At 39.1% G+C, this 21377-nt stretch overlaps 1 protein-coding gene across 3 annotated transcripts; it reads right to left on the reverse strand.

Annotated features, from left to right (window-relative positions):
* Positions 1 to 155: 155 nt before the first annotated feature.
* cep192 (centrosomal protein 192) lies at positions 156 to 21129 on the reverse strand. Of its 3 annotated transcripts, none has more exons than XM_088387663.1 (53): positions 20936 to 21129; positions 19914 to 20157; positions 19615 to 19725; positions 18999 to 19153; positions 18748 to 18809; positions 18399 to 18540; positions 18155 to 18267; positions 17950 to 18036; positions 17727 to 17879; positions 17454 to 17604; positions 16855 to 17072; positions 16431 to 16553; positions 15982 to 16131; positions 15698 to 15893; positions 15440 to 15586; positions 15230 to 15294; positions 14809 to 15033; positions 14449 to 14587; positions 14251 to 14333; positions 13808 to 14095; positions 13186 to 13446; positions 13002 to 13101; positions 12705 to 12813; positions 12289 to 12433; positions 11215 to 11863; positions 10929 to 11114; positions 10713 to 10861; positions 10316 to 10546; positions 10087 to 10212; positions 9764 to 9901; positions 9521 to 9581; positions 9019 to 9158; positions 8433 to 8525; positions 8138 to 8256; positions 7856 to 8053; positions 7646 to 7736; positions 7136 to 7315; positions 6751 to 7011; positions 6546 to 6667; positions 6281 to 6390; positions 5794 to 5956; positions 5432 to 5522; positions 5257 to 5335; positions 4941 to 5067; positions 4405 to 4510; positions 4096 to 4324; positions 3858 to 3934; positions 3418 to 3513; positions 2983 to 3102; positions 2497 to 2603; positions 2256 to 2382; positions 2045 to 2103; positions 156 to 1563 (listed from the first exon to the last, which is right to left on the reverse strand). In XM_088387663.1, the coding sequence occupies exons 2-53, from the start codon at positions 20084 to 20086 to the stop codon at positions 1431 to 1433; spliced, it is 7764 nt and encodes a 2587-aa protein (XP_088243789.1). In that variant the 5' UTR covers positions 20087 to 20157; positions 20936 to 21129; the 3' UTR covers positions 156 to 1430. The 3 variants fall into 3 exon arrangements, with proteins under 3 accessions (XP_088243789.1, XP_088243787.1, XP_088243788.1); XM_088387661.1 differs by having other exon boundaries at positions 9764 to 9904; XM_088387662.1 differs by having other exon boundaries at positions 9764 to 9904; positions 20823 to 20941.
* Between the last annotated feature and the right edge of the window lie 248 nt (positions 21130 to 21377).

Below are 21377 nucleotides of genomic sequence, written 5' to 3' on the forward strand. Positions count from 1 at the left end.
TACTCTCTCTCTGGTGACCTCTGTAACCCTACACAGATGCAAGATCTGAACTATATAACCTTCAAACTCAGCAGAGCTCAACCCAGTACTCACAACAAGGCCGACGTGCTTAAAAACTACTTATCACGTAGTATTACAGATTACAATTAAAATAGTCAAATGAGACATGGGTTTTTATTGAGGAAAAAACTTTACTTAAATATGTCAATACACAATATATTACAAATTGCAGTTAAAGATTGTGCAAACTGTGAATCGATGGATACTGAATAATAGTTACCAGATACAGCCTTCACATTAAAATTTACTATACAGGAAAGTAAATTGTACACTACAAAAATGTGTGGCATCTAAAATGTTCACCAGACAATCCTAATGTTAACATAGGGCACCTAAGCATTTATAAGCAACATAACCCGACAATAATATTATGTCTAGTTGATCCAAAGGTTCATATGAGTGCTCATTGTTGTGAGTGGAACAGTAATGAGCACAGCTTTGCCATGGTAACCATACCGAGTAGGCCAAAACAGCTGCCCAGACAAACCCCAACAGAACTTAATAACAATCACAACCCAAACTAATGTCACTATGAGCTGAACTTGAACCATCATCATGGATTAATTAAGTCTGTGCAGGCCTTTTGGAATAGTCTTATAAATATTCTTCACAAATATTCTGTATCAATGGCCACACAAGGTGTTCTGGATGTTGCCATGATATGAACGCTTCTTGTCCATTTGCATAGAAAGTAAAGAAGCTTAAGCCTTTTAAACAGTTGCAGACCAACGGTTGAAATGTGCCTGCAGGAAAAAATAAATAAAACATCTTTGATGCCATGTCCTAATTTCCACCATGAGTTGACTGGTTCATATTAGTTAATGTCTGCAGGGTTCCATGGCAATGCAACAAATTGTGTGGCTTCTCGCAAAAAAAGAACATCCCTGCAGGAATGAGGCCAATACTGTGAACAAAGGCATTTCTGTGGGACATCCTGAATCTATTTCAACTAGTGCTCCCTCTTTGGCAAGAAAAATGCACCTTGTGACATGACAGAGTAATGGCATATCAGATCAAAGTAAAATAACACTTCATTTGTTCTGAGAAAACAAACAAACAAAAATAAAACCAATAGCTTGAAAGACAAATGTTGCATACTAAGCCTCCGGCACATAAGGCACATTTTTAGTTACAGGTTGTCTCGGCTGGGTAGCCAGGGTGGACGGAGTGAGCTAGAAGTCAGAGTTAACAATAGTTAGCTTCCCAGTCTGCTATTTTGGCAAAGTGACGATGAGTGAGGATTTATTTCCAGGTTGTAATTGGCCTTGGGCAATCATCACATTTCCTATCAGGAGTGTGCTGGCAAACAGGATCGTCCTAAGAAAGGCTGAAGGTCCTTTTGTGCAAAGTGGTGAGGGAGGCTGGTAAATTCAAGGCAGTGCCTCACCAGTCAGCTGCACATCCAGACTTTCACTTGTTTCCAACTGGATGAGCAGCGAGCCAACGTGTGTTCCAGAAGTCCTCGGCTTGAACTGGACAGGCAGCTTCAGATAGTGCTGAGATCTAATGGGTGATAAATAATGACTATGCATTAACCAGGAAAGCAGCATTCATTAAGGTTAAAATAAAGAAGCAAATCAAACACAAAAAAAAAAAAAAAAAAAAAAAAAAATCAAATAACTTTCTCCATAGCTAGACATGAAACCGGAGGTGTTGACAAATTTAAATCATTTAAATTGCTTAGAAGGAAGATGGTTTGATCATGCTGTTGTTTTAGTCTCAGTGGCTAATTCATGTGTTTTTTCGTTTAAAAATCAATACAGCCCTAAAGATTTGGACTGGCTAATAAGAGAGATCAATTCTATCACAGCAAGTGTTTTCCAATTATTTAGCGAGCTGTACACATACCATTAAAGTTGTTCAACAAAAAACCTTGATCATGCGGTAAGCTCAAATAAATTTGTTAACCAGTTTTTGAATGAAACATGAAACAGGTTGGAAACAAAATACTTTTTCAGTCAGGGATTATGAGCAGTTGACTCACCTCAAGGAATATTTGGAATGCTTGATGTGGAAGGGCTCCCTAGGGTTTACAAACCTCAGCTGCAAGTCAATTTGAGAAGCCACACATCAAACGTCAAATCCATGCAACACACAATAAAAATCAACCTCCAGAAACAGGTTAGTCGTGTTATGTAAATTGTCTTAAAATGGATAACTAAACAAGGCAGTCGACTGTTTCAGGCAGTCCTCACCTCATGTGTGTTGGGCGAGTTGTTGCGGATGTTGACCTTCAGAGTGCTGCACTCGCCAATACGTGTATCAGGGAAAGCGTAACGATCCTGAGGCGTATTAACACCCTTCCATACTGCTTCATCCTGGCTGAGAATCAAATGCAAACTGTTTTATGTATTATTATTGACAACAAGTGGCAAAATCTTTGGTAGTATACTGTACATCGTTTGACTGGATAATCACAGTTAAAGTAACTGATACCTGGATTTGGGCATTTCCGCTTTCCTCCTCGTTTTAACTGTGGCCTCGGTTTTCACTAATGAGCAATCTCCTTCCTGAGGTCTTTTAAATGATCCAGAGTAGATCCCCTGCAGACAAATGCACGTAAGATTACAATACTGAAGACTCGCAAAAAAGAGACGGGCATACATATTCCTTTTGTTTATGTTATAAATCAATAATATTCCAAATGACAATATATGTTCTGTAAAGCACTTTGTTAGAGTGACAGCTGTGGTGGAAGCTCTATATAAGATTTATTGTATCATATAGTCACACAGGTTTGCTAACGACTGCAAATATTAAGTCATAAGAGATGAATTAATAAGAGCTTTTTCAATTATTGAGTTGAGATGAACTGGTATTGGTTTTGTCTTTAGGAAAGATTCAACTATGTGGGTGAGACAAGTTCAGAACCCCTGAGCCGTAATACAGTACAAATAGGACTACAAATCAATAAGCGATTACCGTGCCGCATAGTTGAAAGCGGATTCTAGATTTCTGCAAGGGTTCAGACAAGGGGTGGCACTCCAAATCCCAAAACTGAGCATAGTCGCCTCCGTCTCTTGGTAAGAATGTAATAGGCACCTGCAAGAGAATACAATACAGTAAATCATTACACTAATATCACAAGTTGCCACTCATTGTTGGACCTTCAGGAGGAAAAACAAAAATAAAATAAACAAAAAATAAGTTATTTTTAGTACTATGTTGGTATTATCTATTGATATTGTTATAGATGTTAAAAATGATTTATGCTATGAAGCTATCAATTTAGAATAGAATACAATAGAAAATAATGAAAGAATAGAAACTCCATGCTCCTTTTACATGCTGGTTTAAAAAAAAAAAAAAAAAAAAAAAAAAGAAGCAAGGCATGACTTCTACTGTTATTGTAATTACCTGCATCTTTTCATGGGCTCCCAAAGTGCCTGAGACTCTGGAACAGCTGAAAGCTGTGTAGGTGGCCCGATAGACATCACAACTGTTATCAACACCCTGAGGAAAGAAAGAAGAAAGTCTGACTCACTGCTTTTAACAAAAGGTCTTGGGATGCGCAGAAAATTCAGTCACTCAGTGAGTCAGACGTATGATTGAGCATCTTGAGTCATGGCAGAAACGTTCTTTTACGCGTAATTCATCTGAACCACTAAAGATGCCGAGGAACACGTGGCAACTGATTGATGGTTGTAGTTGTGTACTCACTGTATTGTTTATATTTAACTGAGCAAAATTTATTTTAAGGTGTTGACTTTGATGGCGCAGCTATACAAAACAGCAAAGGATAGCAGAAAAGGTAATTCAACTGAAGAGAGGGAAAATATATATAAAAAAAATATTACCTTAACATAAGGAGGAGCAAATGATGATATGTACCACCTCACTTCCATTTCTCCATTCTCCACCTCCAACTGAGCCTCTAGAATGCAGGATAGATTAGAGATACAATACAGGCTGCTGACACTTTGTAATTTCAAGTTCTTATTCTAAAATGGCCTGCAGAATATGATTGCTGGAGGTGCTCATACTTCAGTCTTCATATCAACACTCAGCTGAACTTCAAAACAATGGTATCCCAACCTGATGTTTCTCCTGAAGGTGTGTTGGGAAAGATGATGTTTTTCTTGCCGATCTTGACCAGAGGTTGAGATAACTGCAGTGGTGTTACGGGCAGTGTGGACTTTGAAGTCAGTCTGACTGGAGGCAACATCGGAGTGGCAGCGTGAGGGGATAGGGCTGACAGCGTTGAATCTGCTGGTGCAGCGGAAACATCTAGGGCCAGATCTCGACGGATTTGGACCTTGATCACCTGCAAATTGCATCCTTTAAGATGATTTCTCACATACAAAACATGGTTTCTTGATTGGATTGTTTGTTAAGCTCCTATACCTTCTGTTTCCCATCACAATGGACAAATATCTTCCCGTTCCAAGGGAACATGTCAGATTTGCTGGCGAGCGAAGGGTTGGGACTGATCAAAATCTGCAGGTGACACCTAAAATTTAAAAAGTAGTAAGATACTAACTTTGGGTAAACCTTTAGTATTACTGCAAATGCAGGACAGGCATCCACATGCCAGACAACATAGGTAAACTATCCTTAAATCCAATCCAAACTATTGCATCACAAAGGCTGAAAATGCTGAACAGAAATACTGAATTTTAAATCACACTGTAAAAATGGAAATCCCTTGCAGTATGAAGTGATGAAAAATTTGTTGAAAACCGCATTTTTTACTTCATTACAACATTTTACAGGTATTTCTAATGTAGTTTTTTATGAATGCACGTATAGTTAAATTACATTCAAAGTAGTTAACTGTAAAATACAGTCACATGAATTTACTATGAGACTAAAGGCCTTGACAATTTTTCTCTAAAAACATACACATCACAATAATCAGATTGCAATCCATTTATTCTTACTTTGGCTCGATGACTCCATGCTGAGGCGTAATGGTCAGGTAATGAGCAGGCCAGGACAAATCAAAACTTAACTCTCTGGAAGTATTGTTCTTGATCTGGACCAGATTTGTGCCTGTTGCAACCGCATCTAAAATGACAAAATAAATTAATAATAATAATAATAATAAGGGTTTTATTTATAATGCACTTTGCATTTATCGGCAAATCTCAAAAAATCCCAAAGTGCCCAATAAATGCTCATACACATATATTAAGTGAATGCATTTGCCGTTTCCATAACTTTCACAAAAGTATGAACCCAGGTTTTTGTACTCACTCGTACTTGGAGCTGCAAGGACAAGCTGTTCTGGATGGACAGTCCATGTCTCAGACTCTCGAGGTGCTGGCACTTGGGTCTGTAGCGTAAAACAAAAGAAACAAAAAGATATATTTTCTAGTTCAAAGCACTTAAGAGTCAAAATTCCACTGCTGAAATAAAACTATGATGGTACCTTTATTGGAGACCCTGTCGCTCTAATTCCTGGACCTTGGGGACCCTTCACTGGCAGCACATCCAAGGACACATTACCATTTGCCATGCCACTAGCAATGAACACAACAGAAACATAGATGTTAAAGTTACCATAGCTACACAAAAATAATTCACTACTATATATGTCAGTAGGTATTGAATCAAATCAACTGCAAAAGGTAAGATTGGTTACACCCCCCCACCCCAAAAACACAAGGAAAGATTAACAGTAATGAACCTCCAATGTACAATCAATAATGCCATTTCAGACGATATAGATTTTCCCAGACTAGGTAAATGTGTTATGATCGTAAAAGCTAACATTATTAAGTCGTGTATTACCTCTTTGTTAGCAAGTCTTCTCGAGCAGGGATCAGCATCATTGCAGGGCTGTTGCTCTTCTCAGACTCCTTGCTACTTGCGCTTCCAAGTAATGACACTGCCACTTTACTCATGTGGCCATAGAAGATATAGGCCTCATTTGGCCGCTGAGGCAGGTCAAATGCTATGAGAAAGTGACACAAGTCAGTTTGCCAGAGCCCAACAAAGTCATTCGGCGCATGTATTGCAAAACATTTATTTCAGAAACATCCTACTTGCATTTTATTTTTCGTGATCTTGAGAGAGAAATTCTCATAATATACTCTGATGTTGATGAAAAATAACCCTTTCTTAAGTGTATCTGTTTTATTTGACTATTACTTAACGACGCTTTTAATCAGTTGCATTTACAGATCACAAGTCAATGCTTTTACATTTTGGAGCAAACAGGGGGGATAAACATTTTGTTCTTTGTAATATTTTTGTTCTTTCGTGTGAGACGTCTTACGCTCTGTAATGATCTCCTCTCCGAGAAACTCCACATTGAATCCAATGTTTTTCAGCAAACTGTTTTCAGCAAGAACTTTCTGACCAGCATCTGGTTTGCTTTGAAGGAGTCTGAAACATGAGCAAAAGAAAAAGTGAAGGAACAAAAAGGCAATCCGAGACTCGTTAGACTTTGCAATTTTGAGAAACAATATTCCGTTATGAATATAAAAAATATCACTTTAAAGATAAAACTAGTTTCTTATTAAAACAAAATGAATAATAACCTCCGGTACTGTTGCCTTGAGACCTCATCTCCGCAAAACAGTACAATAGTAGCCAGCAGAGGTGGATTCGACTGACACAGCATTTGCTCTCTTTGTGTAGACTTCATGAGTACTGTGATCACCTGAGAAAAAAAAGAAACAGCACAACACAATTACTGTATGGTAATTTTCCCAATATCAAAACGACCGTGGTCCCTTCTCCTACCTCTTGTGTTCTTTCCTTAAGGACAAATTGTGATGGGGAAAGGCTAATGACAAAAGGGTCCATAACTGAGCGGTTCATTACATCAGAGAAGGCCACCGCTTTAATGAAAGCTGCTCTTGAACCAGTGTTCCTGACACACAGGCACACCTTGCTAACATGATTAATAGAAATGTCTGACATTGTTGCCACATAGCCATCCGCCTGCTTCCTCTGGTCCTCCAGGATTATGTTGCTGGTGCCACCATAGCCTGAGAGTGGAATCTGAACAAAGAGAGTCACACAATATGACCATAACTCAAGTTTCTCGATAGTAAACTCGGCAGGAATTATAAATGAAAGACTCAAAACTTTGAGAATAGCTAATGAAAAAGAGAAACAATCTCACAGTGAATTTGACCCCTGGTTGTGATGGCCGGGTTCCAGACTGTTTGATCTCCAACTTTGATAACATGCAGGCTACCCTTGTGGGTGCAAATAACATGTGGACAGTCACATCCTCTCGTGGGCGGATGGACAGTTCTCCGTGTCGAGTCAAACGCTCTTCTGGACTGAATAAACTCTGCAGCTGTAAGAGTCGGAAATCTACATAAATAATATATTTTCGACAATAATTCAGATGTCATTGTCAGATTGTTTTTGTCACTTTACATTTGCTATATTGAAATAAAACTATGGAGTGCATCGAATGTTAATGTATCACCCGAACAGGATTAATCGGAAAAAAAAAAATCTTTCTACATTTTGTATGATATATCCACCCAGCAATCTATACATTATCTGAACAGTAAATATGTAGGTGATTAATGAAATGAAAAACTTTACGGACAATGAAGCGAGATACTGTAGAAAAAAGGAAAATATTAAGATTCAGTTCAGACAGTTTCTATCAATTTACCTGAAAGCAGTCCTGGTCTTGACCACGAATAAGTAATCGCAGGTGCTGGGTGGTAGTGGGTGAATTGTTTCTTAGAACCAGTTTCTGCTGACTGAAAAGAAAAAAAGTTGTACTTTATTAAGATCATAAAATAATGGTTTAATTTCTGCATTACAATTATTAAATGAAAAGTAACGACATTCATAAACCAAACGCTGTAAATGTTCCTACACAGCTCGCCCCAAGGTGACACCTCCCCACGCCACAAATTGCTTGTTTGACAGAATTGGTGGGATGTCAGCGTCCAAGCAAAAACTAGGGCGAGGAGCAGCAGAGGCAACAGGTTTGGCAGATTCTTCAGAGACCACCTCGCCTTTCAATTTTACTTCATATTGCGGGCCAGACGGCAGCACCAAGATAGTGAGAAGGCTGGAATAGAAAAAGATTAAATTGACTTTTTTTTTGTATTCTTTTCTTTTTTTTAAATGGCATTTTTTGCTCATATTTGTATACCTTGCTTTGTATTTCTTGTTACCCCGTGCTTTAAATGAAACCACAATTTCTTGCTCCTCTTCCACTGTAAGGAATAGTTCATCAGGTGTCACTGAGAAACAGTCCTCGACATCATTGCACTATTGATAAGAGCAAAAAGAGACATAAAGAGATAAGGAAATTTGAAAAGGGAGTTTTTCTTTTAAAAAAAAAAAAGGTAAGGAAAACTTTTCAATTGAATTGTACAAAAAGAGCACAAAATGTCAGAGCCTTATTCAAAGATCAGCTGTTTTGAGTGGAATAAACCCATAATTACCCTGAGTTTCATCCACACGTCAATGTTTCCTGCATTCTTTAACGGTAGAGTCGTTTGACAAGATTTACCCAATGGCGCACGTAGGCAGACAGTCTGTAACAAAACACACAAAGACTAACATCCCCGCAGCAGGAAAATGAAATTACATTCAATCTGAAGAAAACCAAGTAGCAACCAAATTTCTATTCAGAGTGAATATAAGTAAGCATTTAGACAAACTTGTTTTTGTGGGAAGCAATATGTTCAGTTTTGTATTAAAAAAAAAAGTGGCAGAGGATATCAGAGGTTGTAGATGTGGAAGACTATAGTATAAGAGTAAATCAAATGAGTTGGTAATTGCTTACACAATTGCCAGCTGATTAAATTCTTGAATATATGAAGTGTAAATCAACTCCAATTAAAACACCCAGACAATTTTAGTCTGTTATAATTCATTAAAAAAAAAAAATAATAATAATCTTTTGACTGTGATGTACAAGCTTCTTTTTTTTGCTGCATGCATTACATCACACCCAAATTCTTGATGTCTTGCAGTCCTTTAACCCTCTGGTCCATGTGAACATTTATTACTGCCATTGTTAAATACCTGCAGATCTTTTGGTGCGTGGACCCTTGCAGTTCCAGACCTAGCTCTGATAGGAACACTTTTGATTACTTGACTCGCACCAGGAGAGTCGACTTCTATGTCCACACGAGCACTGTACTCTTCAGCCGGACCCAAGTCCCCTGACAAACAGATGTTTGTTTATTTTTGGTGCAGCAGGTTCCTGACAATAAGAACTTGATCAGCTAAATCCAGGAATTATTCAAAGGAAAGCAGGCCTTACTCTTGGTTCAGCTTTGTGTGGCTGGGATGAGGTCTTAAATCATGGCATGAGACAAATTTGCCACTAAAATAAGCTAATGTCACTATGGTAAGAAATATATATATTCTTCATTTTAGAGGTATTTTGGTGAAAGTATGCAACAGAAATGTTATTAGGATAGAAAGGAACCATTCTGAATTGTAAATAAATAACAGATTTAATTTCATTAATTTCAGTGTGTTAAAGAATTATAAGGCAGAAATTAAATAATAAACCTCATACCTGAAGACGTATACTTTTGTAGAGCTTTGAAATGAACCCAAACCATAAAACACTCGGGATTCTAGGGGGGAGAAAAGGAAGTAGGTGAGGTCACGTTACAACATTGGCTCTGTGAAATTGTTTGAAGCTTTACCATAATTTATTCTAATTCTAAAGTTTTGATTCATTAACAAAAATTGCATGCCATCTACACATCAATTCAAACGTGCTAACAAAGTTTGAAAAGCTTAAAAGAAAACTAACCTCTCCATGGTTGGCAGGCAACACGTGATTCACAACAGAAGGCGATATTAGTGGGGTCATGTGACCTGCTGGTTGTGTTGCCTCTGATGGTATGGAAACGTGCTGTTTGGACATTGAGAAGCAACGCCATGCTGTCGCCTTCTGAAAAAAAATCAAGTGGAATTTGATTCAATTGTTTTGAATTTCTTAAACTACAAACCCCCCACTAATCCTGAGATGCCACATCACTTTGGAATCCCAAAGCTACCATTGGAGGTGACAGTATCCCTGCAGTTTATGACATGTGTGTGCGCTAAAGTAATGATGATTGTGCGTTGACTTACCGCACTGATGACAAGTCGGATGGGCACTGTGGCACGGGTCATGTTGACGAGTTTCAGAAGAAGGGATTTGGAACTGCCTGCTGGCAGATCTCCAAAATCCAAACATCCAGATTTACCCACGTCAACCTTAGAAACAAAATCAATGGCAGATTTTTACTTTTACCATCCTCCTCAAGAAGATGACTTAATCTCGCTAGAGGAAATAGAGATTATTTCATAGTTGGCTCACCTCTACAGAAGGATTTTCAGCAATGGCAACCAGCACTACCCTTTTGGCAAAAATATGGGCCCTGTCAGCCAGTTCTGTGTTGGCAGTTGCAGGCCAGGAGCAAACACTGAGGATATACTGGTAGACACCAGCCTTTGGCGGGATGAACAACACTTTTTGTTCTTCTGTACTTTTGGGGCCAATGACTGTCTTGTTTTTAACAATCAGCCATTGGTAAGGCAAACTATCCATCTGCAGTGATTGGGGTAGAATACAAGAAGACAATATGAATCTAGTGCGCTGTCATCAACTTTCGACTCAGATATCAAAATCAATCTCCACGAGTTGGCCCAAATAAAGGCTTTGAGTTCCTGGACAATCTCAAAGAGATTTCAAATTCAAAGTTAGTCATCACTACCTTTTCTCCATCAACGGCCAGACTTGTAATTGTTATTGACACGTGTTGCCATCTTTCGGAGGGGTTGAAGAGGCTTAGGGAGGTTTGTGAAGCAATTCCGATGCAACAGGCATGAGGAAACTGCAGCTCCTCAGGCACCACCACTTGAACTGAAGAAACAAGAACATATGAATACATGATCTGTTGTACTCGCATCAAACTAAAATCAACCTTTACCTCTTAGCTCATCAAGACAGTTTGCCACCATTGGTTCTCCACCATATTGGCTGTAGAGTTTTCCTAGCATGTCTCGATGGCTCTGGGAGGATATTGGAAGGTGATAGGACCCCGCAGCACTTGCCAGCGCCAGAGGTTGTACTGTGGAATGGATGTGCCTCGCTGTTGGTTCACCATTGGACACATCTTAAATAAGTAAATTAAAAAAAAAAAGGACAGTGTTAACCAAGCCAGAGAGTTAAAGAAACAATGAAATAAATACTTTCTTAAAAAAGAAAAAACATGCCTGGAGGAGGCGCACTGTAGAGACCGGTTCCTGTTGCTGCCACATGATAGACCCCAGGATTTAAGTGAGCATCAGGTCGTAGTAAGTACTGCTGAGTTAGTTGAGAGTTAACGAGGGAGCTTGCCAAGGGACCCTGCATATCTCCTTGGTGGGGATAGTCTATCAAGCCAGGATAAGGAGGCTTAAACTTCATGGGCCCATAGTGTAGTCCCTCTGATGAGTAGGACTGAGGTAAACCAAAGAATGGTGGGACAGAGCTGGCAGCTTTCCACTGTTCAGACGTCGGAGGAGCTACTGTGGGGCCACTTTGTGGAATATGAGAATTACCGCTACAGCCCGAGTCAACCTTTGTGACCTGCTTGACATTGGACTCGGGTGGGTTCTTGGAGTTTGCTGAAAGACCAACAATTTTCTCACCGGGACAGCCATGGCTACATTCGCTCTGGCTGCGGGTACATCTCAGATTACTGCTACCACATGAGGTCTCTGGATATTTACTCTGCTGTGGTGGTAGCTGTTCCAGACTTTTAGAATGTTTTGGCTCCACTTCGAGGCTTTTGGAATGGCTGCATATTTCCTCATCTTGTTCCACAGGCGGAGTTGGACTAAATCTGATGATTGTGGTACTAAGTGCCATGGTACAATCATTCTGAGGATGAAAAACATAATCAACATAGAAAATGTTAAAGCTGATAATAAAATTATTAATTACTTTATAATCACTTCAGCCTGTACTGTGCTACACTATATTTATTGTATGATACTGAGCAATTTCTTTTTCATGTTCAGTCATTTTAACTCATTACAAGCTTGCTAATGTAGTTGCGAATGAATTCATATTAAATTATGCTTTTATTAGTTTGCCAAATAAACAAATAAAGGAATAATCCATTGATAATTCATGGCGCAAAAGTTGACTAGGCAATAACAGAATAAAATGTAATACCGAATTACCAATGTACATAGAATAAGATATTCACTTGAAAATTGATTTGTTTGAAGGTTTTACAATATGTGTATAGGCAAATACAACATTGAAACACATTTATATATCATAAAAGAATACTATGGTACCTTTTGCCTTGCGGGTGTCGGCAAAACTGTAGCATCATTCATTGAGATGTATGTGAGCCTGCTGAGACTGGGGCTGGAGCAAGTCGAATGAGGAGAGAGGTCATGACCTGGGCGTTTGCCACTGGCACCTTGAGAAGGCACAGTACTGCAAAGAAAACAACAAAAATACAATTGCAAATCAAACAACAACATTCTTATAGAGATTTTTACGCCTGGGCATTATTCAATCAGGGCAATAGACACCAACGCAATAACTCTAGGCTGGGTAGAATTCTGGCTTTTGCTTCCATCTATGCATCTGTGAATAAATATTAGGCAGTGAAATTGCCATTTGTATGAATCCTTTAATACTTTATAATCAGGTCAATGCATTCATGAAAAAAGTATACATGTGCAGCTTTTATGTGATACAGTACCTCTTAGCTTTAGGTCGGGAGCTCTGACTGGGAGAGGAGTGAGTCAGAGGAGAAGTGGAGGGCCTGAAGTTACACTGCGTCTCTTCCACACAGGGTTCTGTTGGCAGCTCTGTAAACAAATAATGTAATTGATTTAGTTTATTTATAATACTCTTGTTGTGCCGATATGACCACTCTGATTACTCTCTGAGGAGCACCCGACATGGAATACCTGTGGATTTATCTCGTCAAGCTTAATTCTAAGTTCCGATGTTCTTGCTGAGAGACTTTGCAGTTTGACACAAGTACTATTTTTACCTGCGAGTCCAGTGTGTGTGGATAATTTCTTGGAATCCAAAGTGCTGGCAGAGTTGATTGATGAATCAGGCTGAGGAATGGAGCTTCTTTTTAGATCAGCCTTGTCAGCAGAAGATAATACACTTGTGTTAGATATTGAAGAAGCACTCTCCTTTAATGCTGGTGCTCCTCTTATGAATATCACCTCTTTTTTGGAGCCCGTCTCATTGTCCGTTAGTTTTGTTGAACATTGTTGTCCAATATATGCTGGCTGGTTCTTTTGAGCTTGGTTGATGTCGTCAGCCCAGCCAGTGAGGTCAAAGGTAGTGTGCGCTACTGATGTGTCACTGCAGCTAGACACGTTATTTTTTAAGTATTTCTCGATGTCGAAAGCACTCTGGTCTTCAACACAGGTAGTTCTTTGTAGTGTGACAGACAGGCCATTCTGATCTTCATCAGGGTTGCGCTAATAGAGGGAGATAGGAGGAAAAACGTTATGTTTGCAATAAATAATGCAACAAAATTGCTACATCTTAATTTTGATCATTGCCCTTTTTGATTTACAGGCAGGTATTACAATTTAATTATAAAACCAATCAAAGATTTACAAGATCAATGTGATTCATTGACATTTCCTAATGGGAAGGAAAAGTTAGATAGAAAACAGAAAAGTATTAAAAAAATGCATGGTGATCAATTTCATGTTAGGCATAAATATTAAGTAAAGTATTAAGTTTAAACATATCTATGATACACTTAAAAAAAAAAACCTTCCAAATAATGTATATTTTTTTAATAAATTAAAAAAAGTTAGCATAAAGCTTTACATGTTCATTTGGACAAGGTTCCACTGTGGATTTCCTAGGTCCCGCAGGTTCATTGGACTGTGTCCGATTCCTTTCCCTACTTTTCTTGGACAGCTCCATGATCATGGCAGCCAGCTGTGATGGGTCAGTACTGATGGAAGCATCAGCAATGGCTGATGCAATTGTGCTGATACTCAACATAAGACTGCTACTGTTATTTTGGGGTGACACGTAGGTCTGACTCGCCATATTTGGGACAGAGCAAGGCCCCTCATTGCAGTCACGCTTCGCTTCGAAGGCGCTACGGTCCTAAAAAAGAAGGCACATTTCATTGTGATGATGTCAACTCATTTAACCAGTGGTGGACGATTTTAACATGGTCCTGTTTTCATGGAAGTATAACTAACTATTGCGGTGGGCGTTGACTCCCACAAACATTTAAATATCAACAAGCTGATTTTTACCTTCTGTTCACAGGGGCCAGGGTCTGCATTTGCTTTTGGTGAAACCGCTTCACCAGATACAGCAATTGTTTTGTCCAGATCATCTGTAAACATATTGATATAAAAATCTGAGAACATAGTCAATCAGGACTCCAATGTCATTCATAAATGTCTAGTCATTTCCCATTCATTTGGATGAAGTTATTAATGTGGACTCACCAGGATTTAGTGTTTTATCTGCTTGACTGACTTGCATGTAGTCAGTTTCAAGAGAGCTCTCTTCAATTAAGTCAGAGGGGTGAAGTAGTGCAAATGGCTCCCTCTTCTCTGGAGAGGTAATATTATATCCAAAAGATGGCTGTAGTGGTGAAGAAACAGAAGTTACATCTTAACGTGTGAAAGGGTCAAGCTAAAGCCAAAAGACGTTGGTGCTAGCTGTCACACTTACTACTTGCGAAATTAATTTAAATAAATTAATTTTGTTTTCAGAGAGCGGACACTGTGAGAAATAGAGCTTGATAAAACTTCATCTAACTTGATGGAGGCAAAACTTCAGAACAGCATTTGTGTATGACTCACCCGTTTAACCCCTTCCGTGTTATTACCACTGCAGAGACAGCCCAGGGCTTCAGAACGTTGTTCAAAAAACTGCCCTAATGAGAGTCGCAAGTAACTCTGGTCGCCTGGATTAAACTCAGGGGAAACTTGCGATGCCCTCATCAAGATGTAGCTGGTACTACCAGCTTTCCAAGAGGACTCTTTTTGACAGGGACTGTTGCTGCTAGCTGATACAATCTGCTCCTCCTGCAGTTTTCAAAACAAAGGATAATATTGGATTCGTGCAATGACACAGAAAAATGATAATTGAAGGTTTGATCAGTTGAGTTTTACTGTATAACTGCAAAGCCAGACAATGAAGCTTCATGAAAGGGCTTGATCCAGTCAACACCCCATTACATTGCAAGGACTACAATAAGCATCACATTTTTGTGACCCATACCTGCATAAATTGGTGCTCCTTTTCAAATTCCACTTGATCTTTGACTATCTTTTCTAGTGCATCGCCTGCACAAAAAAAAAAAAAGTCAAAAGAAACATGAGTATGGAAGCTATACTGTACAATATCAAATGACATCACAGCATCAACAATGTGTTCAGTGAGTAGAACACACGTGGACATACAGATGGTATTTGTTAACTTGATACATACCAGCGGAAACAAAGTCCTCAGTTTGAAAATCTTCATTGTTTTGTGTCTTCTCAGCAACTTCCTTCTCAAAGGAGGTGTAATAAGCCAAATCTGTTACCCACTCGCCTTCTTCATTCTTGTACACCACACTATTTTGGGCACCAGTGCCTAAAGAGACAAGCAAAATTGTAAAAGTAACATGACTTCAACATCATTGCACATTTAATAAAATAAAAAAAAATCCAACAAATGTGTCTTGGTCTATTTGTAAACACCAACCTTGCTGAAACTCTAACTCCATGGAGTCTGGACAGTTGTTCCAGTCGTGATCTTGCTCCTCCTGGAAGCTCCGACAGAAATATTTTGGTTCCAGCGAAGTAGAAATATAATCGTTATCTTCCTCACTGGTAACATCTGAAGCCTCTGCTGCAGGGTTACCACACGGCCCTCCTCTTAAATTTGCCAAAGGCAGCACCTGAGTTGAGATTTTTTTTTTTTTAAACCAATCTGACAGAATAACATTTGGATATGTAGCATGAATAGAACTGCAAATTCCCTATTACCTTGGAGTTGTGGAAGTTGTCTTGAGTAACCTGAAGTTGAGAAAAAGGGGACTTGGCTGGCAAGGATCCTTTCGATCCACCTTCACTTTTCCCATAAGCAGAGTCAGCTCTCTCATTTGTCATCCTCGACTCTGTGTTTTCCATGGCATCCTGGCATAATCACCCAGTTTTAGCTATCCAGTTTTCTTAGACGAGCCAACAGATTGTCATGCCACCTGAGCTACCAAAAACCCTATCACATATTCACTGGTTGTATTGCCTTAAAGTTCATTTTTGTTTTCCTTAAGTACTAAACACAGACCAGGAGCAAACAGCGTTGCCAACTTGTATAAGTGGTTATCACATTAATGTGAAATAAATATATTGGAAGTATTCAAAATTTTACTTATTTACCAAAGTATTATTTTGGCTGGAATAATTTGCACCACTTGCATCATATTACTACTCACCAGTGCTTCCTGTCTATCCATAACCATGCTCCAGTTCACGGGAGAGAGTTCCTGATTTTCCTCAGATAAAGTTTTCGAGGTGCTGGTTTCACCGTTTCCAACAGGACCCACGCGGTCACCCATCTGTTGTCACACAAAAAAGTGCAGAAAGCAACACAAGATTAAACCTGTAAAACTGCCACGTTGAATGCAATGTGGTCGAAAACAAAAGCAGTGCATCTAACTTTTGTGCTAGTGCATCCAAGAAAAAAAAGTTGAGCTCACCAAGACAAATGTTAGTCAAGAGCCCTGAAATATGTGGCTAACTAGAATGAGATTACTAATTCGTATGTCAGAATCAGAGCTATTTTACAGATGAACAGCTAACCATGGCTTATCAGTCTTGCAGCCTGAAAGGGGCAATAACTAGGAATTGCACATTTACCTCTGCATGTGTGGTAAAGTTCTCCCTTCCAAGTCTTGCGGGGTTGCTTGATGCCCCATCACCATCTTCACCTACAGCACCGCTACCCACATACCCCGGCCCACGCAGCATATCATAGGTGGTTGGCACATTTGTTGTTGGAAAAGAAATTGTTGAAACTCCCCCATTGTTTCCGCTATCTTCACTCCCACTGCTTCCATCCCCTCCACCTCCATCCCCTAGTTTAGACAAAAACAACCACCATCATTATACGGGAAGAAAAAAAATAAATAAATAAAAAATCAGATATAGATCTGTTGAGCTGTTTACATGTTCTAAGGGAGTGGGAAGAAGTGCAAAAATGTATCTTGTTTTCAATTTGATAGTTATTCCATAAATTGACACGCATATATTTTATATCAACTCTTAACATTATTTTTTTTCCAAATCATTTGTGCCCCTTAAGTTGTAACAGTAACTCTCAATGATTTCATACAGCTTTTAAATGTACAATAATTTAGAATTTCACTTTTTTTTTTTTAAATAAAAAATACAATTCCTAAAAACAGTGTCAATATGACGAACCTGATCTGAATAAAAAACTATGCATAATAACTAACCTGTGACAGGAGGGTTGATAACTTGTCCCTCGGCAGATCGTCTGTGTTCAATCCCTGACACAGATGGACCACCACGGCTACTTATCGACTCATCATCTGAACTTCCCCCTTCTAGACCTGGCCTAAAACTGGGACGATTACTTTCACCAACCTGCAAAAAGACACAGTCGTGCAAGGATATCATAAATCATTTCAAACGATACAAGGTAGTCTGCCATTTGTGAGATTGTGACGGGTTGGCTCGAGAAATACTACTTCTGGTCCATTTCTCACCAACTGCCTGGAGATGCTCGGTAGTAACTTGGTTCGAGTGGAAGTGCTTGTCCGTCTGGCAGACTCGAGCTCATCCTCAGTGTCCTCATCACTGGCAGGACAGGAGTCCATTCCTGTGGCAGCCAGACGCACAACAGGCATCTGGAAGTTGTCCTGGAAAAAGGGAAAATAGTGTACTATTAAAAACACACACGTCAAAAGCGAAATGTGTATTTGTACTCACCTGATTGTAGTCGTCAATGATCTGGTGTCTGTGTTGTTCAGGCTCAATAGAATTTGAATTGGAATGGACATCAGACCGAGGCAGCATCTAACAGACACCAATGAACAAATTGTGTCATTGTTTGTGACAGGAATATTTTGTTGACATTCTATTGGTGTACACGACCTTATAAATGCAGGCCTTAGATTCAGTGTTTAAAACTTACCGTGGCAGGGAGCTCTTGGCCCTCCACTGTGCCCCTTTGCATGGAAGGCACTAGTTTTTTGAAGTAGAGCTCCAACTCATCGTCAGGCAAATTGTTGAAATCAATATCATCCTCTGGGGATTTACAGATTAAAAAAATATATATATACATTTAACCAGATATTTACAAAAGCTTTCAGACAGAGCTGCAGGATGCTTTAGCTGGAAGAACAATAAACAATTTACAATACATGCATCAGTCATACCTGAAATGTCACTGTCTATGCTGTCTATAGACATGAGCCTTTCATTTTCCAAAAAACTGGAGTTGCTGCCGCTGAAATGGTCACTGTCCACTGCTTCACTTGGTGCATTCTTTTTCTCTGCAGTAGCTTGCAGGGATGGAACCTGTAATATGATTTTGGTAAAATTACTTGCTGTTATAGTCCACGAGCATCCATTTAACTTGCAGTTAAACCTAGTTATGACCATCAATAATATATAGTTACTAATTAGTGCCACATATTTGTATTTACATAGGATTTTTTTTTTTTTTTTATATATAGAATAAGATGTCACTAGCTTCACATTTCAGTGAAATACATTAAAAAATACCTTTATATCTGTACAATCGACTTGTCCAAATTGAGCAAATGTTAGGAGGCCTGTTGAAATATCTGGCAAAGAAGAAACTCACATTACAGCATGTTTAGCCTTGTGCAAAAGACAAATCATCTTCAACACAAATAAATACAAAACGTTAACATTTTTACTCATTTAGCAAACAGAATTATGGTTTTGGTGGTAAATTAACAGCAGGCAAATAATATTTATTTGGGGAACTGCGTTAACAGGGATATTCTTACCTGTCAGAGCTTCTGTGTGCCTGCCCTGGACTGAGCTCATATGAGTGGGAAGACCCGGGAGGGAGCCTTGGTTTCTGGATGCACTTTCATCCATTTTAATGTTAACCAGCATTTTTGATAGACGATGTGCTGCGAGAAAGTCATCTGCATTGTCCCTAAATAAATAGTAATAGTCGAATGATTACACATATTTAATATTTCAAAAATATACAAAATTACTCCACTGACTCAAGCAACTAAAGCATAAATGTACATCTTTGATGCAATCAAAAGAGCAGACATTCAACAAGAAAATCTGGGAATAGTGATGAAAGTAGGAATAACATTTAACATGGCCTCATTCTGGAGAAGCAATTTGACAATTAATTAAATTTTCATCCCTCAATGACAAATGCATTTTAAACTCTGCTGTATAATTTTGTTGCACATTGCAAAGCAGCAGCCTACCCGCACCAGTAATGCAAAAAAAAAAAAATAAGATGTTGGCGTGGCAGGACACACACATTTCTTCAAAAAGCAGTTGCAATTTATTTTGCATATCGCAAGACTAGAACCATGATGCTCCGATGCAAAAGCTTAACACAGTAGACGTAAACTTGGTTAGAATTTTACTCACATGTCATCCTTGAAGCTGAGGGAAAACCTTGGCTGCTTGTCTTCAAATGATGGTGATTTAGCATGCTGCAGCTTTTCACTTTTCTCAAGGTATGCAGCAGCAACACAATTTCTGTAGAACAAGAAAATACAGTAACCTCATTGACAATAGTCTTGAATTTAAAGAGAGATCAGTTCTAACTATTAAATGCACATTTAAACTGAGTAGGTAAATATTGGACATCTCAGCACAGGAAGTGATGGTTCTGAAGAAGATGCAGTTACAGGTCACATCTGTCCCAAAAAGAGGTATGCTCCCACCTGTTCTCAGATGAAGGTCTAATTTTAGCCACTGTAGAAGCAGCTACAGGCAGTCCGGGGCCTGAACCCAGCGTTACATTTCCCAGAGTCGAACAGCCATTGGTGCTGTCCAACGACTTGCCAAGGAAACTGGGGAAGGGTTCATCCTCTAATTTGTAAAAACTCTCTGCCATTTATTTGAACAATCGGGGTCGTGGTCCCCGTTTTGCTTGAGAACAACTCAAATCAAGACCATCTGGAATACCTAGAAAACATTCATGAGAGAGGGTCATTATTTAATAGGGAATCAATTAACTCAGGGGTGTCAAACTCTTTTTTTCACGGGCCGCATTGTAGTCATAGCTTTTTTCGGAGGGCCATTTTGACTGTCAACCCAAATTAATGTATGAGCACCTCATATTATACACAGTGAAAGCCACAAAACTAACTGACGAATAACTCGTTTTCAAATCAGATGAGTAAAAACTAGTCAAATATTTTAAAATATGTATGCATATTATTAAAGGTGAAGACAATTTGCAATTCTAGTAATGACACACAAATTTGATGCACAATTTGTCTACGCGGGCCACATAAAATGATGTGGCGGGCCGTATCGGGTCCCCGGGCCTTGAGTTTGACACCTGTGAATTAACTGTACATTGTAGTGTTTATAATGATAGTAAATTCGTAAAGAAGTAGTGCATTGACATAACCTTGCAAAGTCCTTAAATGCTAAAAATGCATATATGGTATATTCGCAAAGCTCACTGATGTGGCCGAACTAGGCAACTAAATAGCAATATAGGCAAAGTGCTAACCTCTAACGCTAGCTCCTGGCTAAAAACAAATTGGTTAGTTGAGCTCACGAACAATTTTTCTCAACAAGTGGCTTTCATTTGCAGAAAACATGAGCGAGGTATTACTTACTTTAATCATGTTGAACCAAACTGCGGCATTCTATCCCTCCCTCCAGATTTAATCAAAGTAAACACTCCAGTGATAACAATTGGACACATTAGTTAGACTCAGACTGACAGTACCGTTCAATCGCGTCCGTGGAGTAAGCGGGGCGTCCGATCTCAATTCCTGTTTGGGTTCTGGAGAAGGACCATCGTGAGCTACAAGTTAAATCCACTTTTCCATACACGCTGCAGTTTCCCCACTTCAAAACGTCTGTTACGCGAAAACAAGTTGGAGCGCTGAAAGTGCCTGAACTCCACAGGAAGCCCGCCAGAACGTCATACTCATCAGGGTGGGACTTAAGTTATTATCATCATTTGATTGGATAATCACCGGAAACGTCCGTATTCATAATTAGACCAAATTTGTCACGTATGCTGCATTCAAGGAATGTCGGAAGTCAGACAACTACAGACACGACTTTTACCACTGATGACAAATTATTCATTTATTTGTCAATCAACTGGACCTTATTGTTCCGTGTATACACAACAAAGCCTTGAAAATTGAGCAAAACTTTGT

This window comes from Syngnathus floridae, chromosome 10 (assembly GCF_059516105.1).
Source record: "Syngnathus floridae isolate MCC-2025c chromosome 10, RoL_Sflo_1.0, whole genome shotgun sequence".
Classification (NCBI taxonomy): Eukaryota; Metazoa; Chordata; class Actinopteri; order Syngnathiformes; family Syngnathidae; genus Syngnathus; species Syngnathus floridae.

Coding starts and splice junctions, on each gene's coding strand:
- cep192 (XM_088387661.1), bottom strand. CDS start 20,086: ATGGCAGAGAGTTTTTACAAATTAGAGGATGAACCCTTCCCCAGTTTC. Junction 10,862..10,928: donor CTGTCTTGATGAGCTAAGAG/GTAAAGGTTGAT, acceptor TTGTTTCTTCAG/TTCAAGTGGTGGTGCCTGAG. Junction 10,213..10,315: donor CTGAAAATCCTTCTGTAGAG/GTGAGCCAACTA, acceptor TTTGTTTCTAAG/GTTGACGTGGGTAAATCTGG.